Here is a 9,304-nt window from a genome sequence, read left to right as displayed (position 1 = left end):
TTGTAATTAGGCCTCCTGGCCTGTTGTGGTGCAAAAAAAAAATGTAAAAAAACTTCTATACCTCGATCAGGTGGTATTGATTTGCATAAGATAAAATCCATCAGTATGATGAATAAGAACGGTGCAAGGACGCAGCCTTGCCTCACTCCAGTGGAGACCACGAACCAATCAGTCAAAGAGCTACCGATTTAATCAAATATATAAAATAATACAATTACTGAAATCAATAGAAAATAATACGAAAACATAATTGAAATAATAATTGATAACTGAGATACGGTACTACGAAATTATTTATAATTATTTTACATTATTTATATTGTATTCCTAGTTACAATAGTTGGTAAGTATCTATAAATTATTTTTCAAGTTTAATTATCCATTCTATTACATTGATATTTTGAAATTTAATTGAAAAAAAAATGAAAATAAATGTACCTGTTTATGTATCTCCCTATTCATAAAAAAGTCAAGTAATAAATTTTTATCGATTAATGTTATCTATTATCTTTTGATAAAGAAATTAATAGGTACCGTACATAGTTTTTCGAGTTATAACTTTTTTTCTTTTTGTAAAGTAAAGTTACGATTGCCAAATCAGCAAAAAGGTACAATTCTGAAGTATTCTTGATAGCTTCATTTAGTATTCGGGGACCCTACCTATAGTGCTATCATTTATTTTAATATAATACTATTATAATTGATTATATCTGTGTTCAGGCGGATTAAAAATATAGTTTTGCGTGTGAAATAAAACCGGAATCCAATTCATGGTGCCATATAGATTTGAATGGTGAAATAAGCATATGGCCCATTTCACGTCATGGTAAAAATCCACAGGACACAATGTATATTTATTTTTTTATAAAATAATTTTATGCAATAACCAATACACCACGAGGCCGACTAATCTCCACTCGATTTTCTTTTGCCGAAATTTTACCTTTATCCTTATCACTGAATACGTTTTAAATAAATACAGAATAGTATAATAAACGTCGATCCACCCTAATTTTACCGGGCCATTTGGATTAGGACAATATGTGTGAAATGGGTCTATAAAGTCCACATAAATCCAGCGTGTTAATATATTTGTTTTCCAGGAAAAATGGATGCCATATGTAGTTTCTGTGCAGAGTCTAAACCTGCTGGAAGCAAACTGACAGAATGTCTCCATTTCCTGTGCCATGAATGTCTCACCAACTTGGTGCAGGCGGTGACAAATGAGCTGGAGATCTGCTGTCCCTTTGTCAGTGAAGAAGCAGAGTGTAGAAAGTCCATCCAGCACAAGGACATTAAGGCAGCCGTGGGAGACGCCATTTACAATGTTTTTCTGCAAAAAACCATGGCCAATTTCGAACTTTACTGCCAATGTTTAGAACAAGCAGTTGACAATGATAAAAACGATGTATCAATTTGCAATATTTGTCAAAAACCCATGATTAAATCCAAAGTAAGTATATATTGAGTTTTTCTACTGACATTTCTTGGTGGAACTGCATTTTTATTATTATAATTCCAAATTTAGTATATAAATTCAATTTGTTCATCACATTCTGGATTCCTAACTGTTTTAATAATGGGATATTAGATCAAACTTCTTAGATTTTCACGGCCGTTAAGATGCACAATAAGTTTTTCTGGGTTATTATGCCGTGTGTCGTTCGTACTCTCTACCGACGTTTCGGATCGCGTTACAGCGTCCATCATCAGGGTTGATGTTATTTGTGTATGAATATGTGTTACGTTAGGTACTTAGAATTTTTACCGTGTCGTAGTCGTTATTATGTGATGTTATGTATTTGAACGACACACGGCATAATAACCCAGAAAAACTTATTGTGGATATTAGATCGTTTAGATTTTTTTAAAGGCATATATTAAAGATGTGGATCCCGTCTATTCTGTCAGCTGCTGTCTGTCACCCTCAATCTAATTTTCCCGATTTTGATGGCGATAGGTTATGTTAGGTAGTTCATTAGCTTGTTAGTAAACCAGGAGAAACAAATCCGATCAGGAAGCATACACAGAATGTAGGTAATCCAATTGAATCACTCCGTTTTGTGACCGTAATATTATATTATATATTAAATAAACAAACATATAGGATAGAACGCCACATACCTTGGCATTCATCCTCTACATTCATCTTATCATGCATGCACGTCGAAATTTCTGACTGTTGACATGTCTATCTTAGTGCATTTGTTGGATTTGATCATGCCGTATCTTTCTTAGTCTTCCTTGTCTTTTGCATACATCAACATTAGCATCGTTAATCTTTTTAGCCATTTTTTAGCTATCTATTCACTCTAGGCCAAACCAATGCGGTACTATTGTACCCCTTTCTATATTAAACAACTAAATATTCCAGGAAACAAAGGATGAAAAAATAGAAAAATCCGAGGAAAATGAATCAGACGAAAAGGATGAGAAATCTGAGATCGTTGAAATCCCTGAAACGCCAACTTTCACGTGTGATGTATGCATTACCGAATACGACAATTCACAAAAGATTACTCTCAAGGAATGTTCGCACTGTGTCTGCAAAGATTGCATGGCAGAAATTGTCGAACGGACTGTAGATGCCGAAGTCGACTGTCCTTACCCCAAATGCAACAAGGTCGTATCTCACTGGGAATTCAAGAATCTTCTTGAGGGTCCAAAGTTCAATAAATTTGTGGACCGTTCTGTGTCCATCGCAATGTCCAAATTAGACCACGTGATCCGCTGCCGAGCGCTCAATTGCAAAGGATGGAATGAGATTCAGGAAAATGTCAACTTTGTCACCTGTTATGTTTGCAATACCGTGAATTGTATTCTGTGCCAGGTATGTTTTTTGGATTTATTCGTAAGCGGTCTATGATTTAGTCCTTCAATAAAATATTGCTATGTTTCTTGAAATACAGCTCGATTAAAATGACAACTGTCAAACTAATGTCACTAGTGATGGGAAGTTACTGATCACTGATCAAATCGATTTTATCAGTTTTTTCATGCAAACATGAAACTCTGTTTCCGAAAATTGATATAAAAACGGAAAAACAAGCCTATAATAGTGTGTTTAAGACAATTATTCACCAAAAAAAGACATTTATACTTTTTTCACGAACAACATCACTTGAATTATTTTTTTATTCGAAAAATTTGTCCCGTCTCCAACGTTTTTGCAAAATGATGTAACTTTGTAAGAACGTCGTTAATAATTTGGTTTATTTTAGTTTTTTTGTTTTGTTTTAAAGCTGATTTTATATAATTATCTTGATTTATATGTCAAGCATTGTATTAAAAAAAATAATTAACATGGCAGATACGAATGATTTCTCGTGCTTCAATACAAATCACTCCTTAGACGTTACTACAAAGTTATGTCGTTACTTTGGCTGACAACTGTCACTCTAATCTATATTTTAGACAGACATATAAAATACCTAGATTTGTGAAGTGGGCGTGGTCTCGTGTCAAACATTAGTCAAAATTTAGCTAATACGAAATTTGATTGAGCCCGGCTGCCCGGCATAACAATCGCTTCGAACTCGTAACCGTGTGCAGAGCTCCTATAAATTTTGAAAATGCCAAGTTGTACAGTAAAACCGTGCACAAATTCAACCCAAAATAAAAATATCCCGAAATTCGGCATCTTATTCCATCGGTTAGTGCATAATTACGCCGTGATCAGGGCCGGTTTTAGCACTACCAGCGCCCTGGGCGGGATTTATACGGCGCCCCCTATTATCCACCCCTATAAACTCATACGAAAAAAGGCAAGGTTTATAATGAAATAACTATTTCTATTCAACCATTTCTATCAATGAACTCTTTTATGCGTACTAAAGTTTATGTTTTCCACAATTTCATTTTTGATTGACAAAGATGCCAGATTTGTGAATCTAGATTGAGATATTGTCGATCGTAGATAAGTTTTTATCAGTTTAAGCTTTAAAAAAAAAATCCTTTCCCCACTGGCAATTGTTATAGGTGGGTATAGTGATCTATATTCGCAACGCTATCCATACATTTGGGTACAGTTCTTGTAAGTTACGATCTTTGATAAAATTCAAAACAATGACAGGATTTACCACATTCTGATCAGGCAAAAATGATTTCAGACTTATGAGTTCATTACACAACATACAACCATCTTTATCGGATTTAGAATCTACTGTTAATTTCAATTGGAAATTACCACAAAGTTTGAGAAGATCTGGTTTTTTCGGAATCTTTTTTATATTGAACCAAGATTTTGAGTACGCATTTAACTTTTCAAATCTTTCATTGCGTAAAATTGAGGTAGTGTCCAAATGGCTGCAGAAAAATTCAACTTCAAATGACTTTTTTGGATTAGTTAAAGTCTCATCGTGGGCCACTATAACGAGTTTGTCGCTAGATTTAAGAAATTTACGAGTAAGTTGAACTCGCTCGATGAGCGAGTGGATAAAATTGGGCGCCTGCACCGCCCCTTTATATCTGACGCCGTGGGCGGTCGCCCAACCGCGCCCTACCCTAACGCCGCTACTGGCCGTGATATATTTGTTTATTGTATTAAATAAGTCAAAAATGATAAGCAAAGGCCGCCATTAAAACTGAAATTAGCATGCGATTGTTCAAAAAAATTAGTGATCATCAGTATTTTATTTTAAAATAAGTCGATTGATCGATAAAGTTTTATTTCTTACTTAATTTGCAATTTTGTTTTTAGCTTGTGTTTTTGAAATATTAATTAATATAAATAAATTATAAACGTGAGTTTCTAAACCTACTGTAGATCAAAGTAGCTATGTAGTGGCAAGTAAGTTTATGTAACATTGTAGATTTGCAAACTAAATAAATAAATTGTAAGTCATTTATGATATTCGTAAAAACGTATTCTGCACGGTCGATTATATTTGTTCTGATTTAGCGTCTCCACAACCCCACGATCCTGTCGTGCGACGAGTATCTGAAGACCATGGACCCGCTGGCGCGCCACAGCGAGACCTACCTGGAGGATATGCTGGCCGCCGGCAAGGCGCTGCAGTGCCCGGCCTGCGATCTGCTCATCGTCAAGGTGGACGGCTGCGACTGGATCGTGTGCAGCGGCTGCCGCGTGGAGCTCTGCTGGGCCACCAAGGGGCTGCGCTGGGGGCCGGGGGGCGCCGGGGACACCTCGGGGGGCTGCAAGTGTGTCTACACTGTCCAAAGATGCACCCCCACTTGTGCCAATTGTCACTGACCACATGATTGGTGCGAGTCAATTGTGATTGAGACATTATTCTGGTTACTTTGAACGTAGACGTATGCGTGAAAAGGGGAGTTATAGTTCTTAAAATATATATAGCTTGATTAGAATGATAGTTGTCAGCTAAAGTGAGGACATAACTTTGTAGTAACGTCTAAGGAGTGATTTATATTGACACACGAAAAATCATTCGTATCTGGCATGTTAATATTTTTTTTTACAATGCTTGACATATAAATCAACATAATTATATAAAAATCAGCTTTAAAACAAAAAAAAACTAAATAAACCTAATTATTAACGACGTTCTTACAAGGTTACGTAATTTTGCAAAAATGTTAGAGATGAGACAAATTGATCAACGTAAATCGATCGAATAAAAAATAATTCATTTGTTTTTATTCATAAAAAAATAATTTAATGTCATATTTTTTAGTAAATAATTGTCTTTAACACACTATAATAGGCTTGTTTTTGCGTTTTTATATCAAATTCAATGAAAAAACTGATAAAATCGATTTGATCGGTACATAATCAGTGATCAATAATTTCCTATCACTAGTGACATTAGTTTGACAGCTGTCATTTTAATCAAGCTTAATTTTAAGGACTATAGTTCAGTTTTTTTTTTTAAAGTATTTGTTAATAGACTATTAAACTATGCAAAAAAAATCAAAAATATTTTTATTTATTGTGTTATCAGCACTATGATTTTTCAAGTTTTGTATTTAAAATTACTCAGTACAGCCAGTGACTTCAGGGGTGGTATTCTAAAACTTCACTACCCCCTTATTAGAGCGTGAATAATTAGGGATTTTTATTTTTTGCATGCGTTTACACTTTGCTTCATGTGTGGCCACACCAATGGTTAAAAGTCAAACAAATATGAACACGTAAAATCAAACATGATTATTCTCAAATAATCATTTTTTTAAAATTTATAGTGAATAACCACAAAGTTAGTGCTTCAAATGTAAATTTTATGATTATTTTCATTTAGAACATTATTGCGACCTTAAACATTACCCAAAACACTTAATTACGTTGAATTTTAAAAAGTTTTATCAGTGTTGTTATATATGAAGCAAAGTGTAATCGCATGCAAAAAAATCTACAAATTTCTTCTCAGATCCATAATAGCACCCCAGAAGTTCTATTTGATGAGTTCTGCTGATTGGTGAGTTGGCTTCCTGAAAACTGAAAATCTATCGCAAAACTCTATCATTGGTTAATTCGGAAGAACTTGTTATATAGTTCAAAGTAATTAATATTTATTCCTTTCTTCATGCATTTTTTAGATGCAGTCAAATTGAATGCTCTTATTTTTACCGCATGCAAGAAAATATTTTTTGATCTCCAATAGCGCTGAACTTCCTGATATACATGTTATTCCCACTTATTCTTATGGAACTCGGAGTAGGTAGGCACTTCATAATATGATTCTAAATATGAATTAGTCATTGCCATCATCATCATCGTCATCCTCATTTTGTTTATATTCGTTACTGGGTAAACCAAAGGTTAACAGCATAGAATTAAGAATAGTCCAGAAGGAGCGTAGAATCATATTTCCGTGGTGTAGTGGTCAAGACGCTTGACTCACGCACGGAAGGTTCCGGATTCGATTCCCGGTGAGAACACAAAAACTAAAAATGTGATTTTTCTCAAGCCTGGGTGCTCTGTGATGTAATTTACCACTGTAATTAGGCCTCCTGGCCTGTTGTGGTGCAAAAAAATGTAAATGTAAAAAAATATATATTTGAAGACCCCCTACTTTGACCAACTTTCCCCGCGCGCATACGTGAAGTCGCCGCGTAATGTTGCCAGATCGCAAAAAATATAATCATAACACAAAAAGTAAGATTTTATTGTACACGCGGAAACATTGATTGAAACAACAGAGTAGATAAGTAAAGGGTCGTTAAATAAGAGTTATTGAATTAATGAACTTTGAGCTTAAAAAAATAAACTAATTTTATTTTACATATTTTCATATCATTAGCGTAAAAAAATTGACTACCCTGGCAACACTTACAAAATGTCTATTTTGTTTTCTTTGACAATCTGACAGATGGAAAAATAATTAAATTTTCAAATAAAGCATTGGCTACCTTACTTTTTATTTTTTTACTACCTTATTTTTGTACTCTAAGTTTGCTGCTTACACACGCATTTGCTAATTACACATGAAATGTGATCCCATCCTGTGTCTTTAAGATCCCAGCAGTATTTCTACACTTTAAAATGACACAACACAACATTGTTGAATTCAAATCGGGAGTTGCGTACTGAGCGACGTCTACAAAGAAACTAATGGGTCAAAACGTAAAACTATTCCTCTAATAGTAGTTTAGTCGCCTTCTGTTTGATGCGCGTATGCGGTTTCTGGACTATTCTTAATTCTATGGGTAACAGTCTAAGATGACATAATGTGTCATCTTACCAAAGCATGAATAATTTAAATGTAAGTTTTTTTTATTTTCCTTTTATTCTTTAATGCTCCGCTTCAGGGGAATATGGAAGTCTAGGCATTTACAGGGCTTATGATTGGCTGGTTTAAGTGGCCACTTTACACACTGTGTAATATTCACCATTCTGCCCATGTTCAAACTTCCACATTTCCTCAACTCTTCCATCTGAGGTGAGATCCTTAAGCCCACCATCCACCCGCAGCTGTGAGTCCTGGGGGACTCTCTGTCAGCTGCGCATAGAGGAAAGTTATTATAAATATTCCAAAGGAATACAAACTCTATGCAGATTAAGGAGGGGGGAGGAGGACGTATAGGCAGAGGCCAACACGTCGTCCCCACCCCTCAGGATCCCCTCAATTCCTCTGTTCAAAAAATATGTATGTACACAAACAATTAACATAAATAAACGTATCTAAATATACAAAAACAATTTCTTAAAACTATAGTTACATAACAAACATAAGTAAAAACACGGATATTTACAATAAGAGAACGGCTTTGGATATAGAAGGACTCCCTGGGTGGTCAGAGGCAGAGGATCCGAATACCACCCCCGTAAGGAGAGGACAAAACAAAAGAACGTGTGCGTTTCGCTCGGAAGGAAGCACAGTCCCAACTGAATGGGCATCTCACGGGAACAGTTGCCTGTCCCACCATATTTTACCCACCTAGGCGTCCGCGCATCACTAGCCTTCTTCTCTATCATAGCTCTCGATCCTCCAGAGACAAGAAGTAGCGCATCATCCGCATAAGCCACCGTCGCGCAACCCTCCGGCAGCGGAAGTAATAAAAGGTCATCGAATAAAAGGTTCCACAGGGTCAGCTCAAGAACCGAACCCTGAGGACAGCGCATAGTAGATGCCCGAACCACACACGTATCGCCATACCTGATGGACACCTCTCTCTGTCAACAAAATAACTAGAAATAATCTTAAAAAGCTGTCCTAGACAGAGCCTTTTCTTCAATTTTAAGAGAACCATCGGCCACCAGGCGTTATCGAAGGCACCAGATATACCCAGAAATACACCCATGACGTACTTTTCGCTGCTGTCTTTCACCCAATTTAGTGCATATTAAATGGAATGCTCAGTAGACATCCTTCGGAAAAATCCAAACTGACGGTCACAGGGAGGCGACAGGGAGACATCAAGTCTTCCCTTAATCAGCTTTTCATAAACCTTTCTCATTAGGGGAAGGAGTGTGATTGGCCGATAAGCCCCGGGACCTGACCTCAGCTTGTCGCTACAAAGTAATGTCGTCACTTTTTCTGACAACTGTCATTCTAATCATGTTAGATCTATAGTGAAGAATTTGACATTTCGAATATGCATTATCGTTATTATGGATAATTAATTTAGTACCATTTTCGTGATATAATACCTCAAGGGCGCTTTACAAAGTAATTCTATAAATAAATCAATTAAATTTTAAATTTAAACTTTTCACAAACAATTTTCATTGTTATCACATGCTATGGATTTATTTAAATGATTTAGAGAACAAGTGGGTTTTAAGTTTTTTCCGAATCTTCACTTCACTCTAACAGTTTTGCACTTTTGCTGGGAGAGCATTCATGCCATAGCGACTGCAAATGCACGCTCACCGAATTTAGTG

At 35.8% G+C, this 9,304-nt stretch overlaps 1 protein-coding gene across 1 annotated transcript; it reads left to right on the top strand.

Annotated features, from left to right (window-relative positions):
* Positions 1-525: 525 nt before the first annotated feature.
* LOC148275284 (ranBP-type and C3HC4-type zinc finger-containing protein 1-like) lies at positions 526-5,897 on the top strand. The gene is made up of 4 exons (XM_088235902.1): positions 526-608; positions 1,104-1,453; positions 2,375-2,830; positions 4,901-5,897. The coding sequence occupies exons 2-4, from the start codon at positions 1,109-1,111 to the stop codon at positions 5,210-5,212; spliced, it is 1,113 nt and encodes a 370-aa protein (XP_088092028.1). The 5' UTR covers positions 526-608; positions 1,104-1,108; the 3' UTR covers positions 5,213-5,897.
* The last annotated feature ends 3,407 nt before the right edge of the window (positions 5,898-9,304 follow it).

This window comes from Micrasema longulum, unplaced genomic scaffold, assembly GCF_059751315.1.
Source record: "Micrasema longulum isolate JH-2025_06_02 unplaced genomic scaffold, ASM5975131v1 h1tg001467l, whole genome shotgun sequence".
In the NCBI taxonomy this organism is placed as follows: Eukaryota; Metazoa; Arthropoda; class Insecta; order Trichoptera; family Brachycentridae; genus Micrasema; species Micrasema longulum.
Note: the sequence above shows the minus strand (reverse complement) of the source record. Positions and strands in the feature narration are given on the sequence as shown.

Bases quoted from the DNA above. Each gene is read 5' to 3' on its own strand.
- LOC148275284 (XM_088235902.1), top strand. From the start codon at position 1,109: ATGGATGCCATATGTAGTTTCTGTGCAGAGTCTAAACCTGCTGGAAGC. The intron at 1,454-2,374 runs GTAAGTATATAT...TAAATATTCCAG, and splicing joins AACCCATGATTAAATCCAAA to GAAACAAAGGATGAAAAAAT. The intron at 2,831-4,900 runs GTATGTTTTTTG...GTTCTGATTTAG, and splicing joins TGAATTGTATTCTGTGCCAG to CGTCTCCACAACCCCACGAT.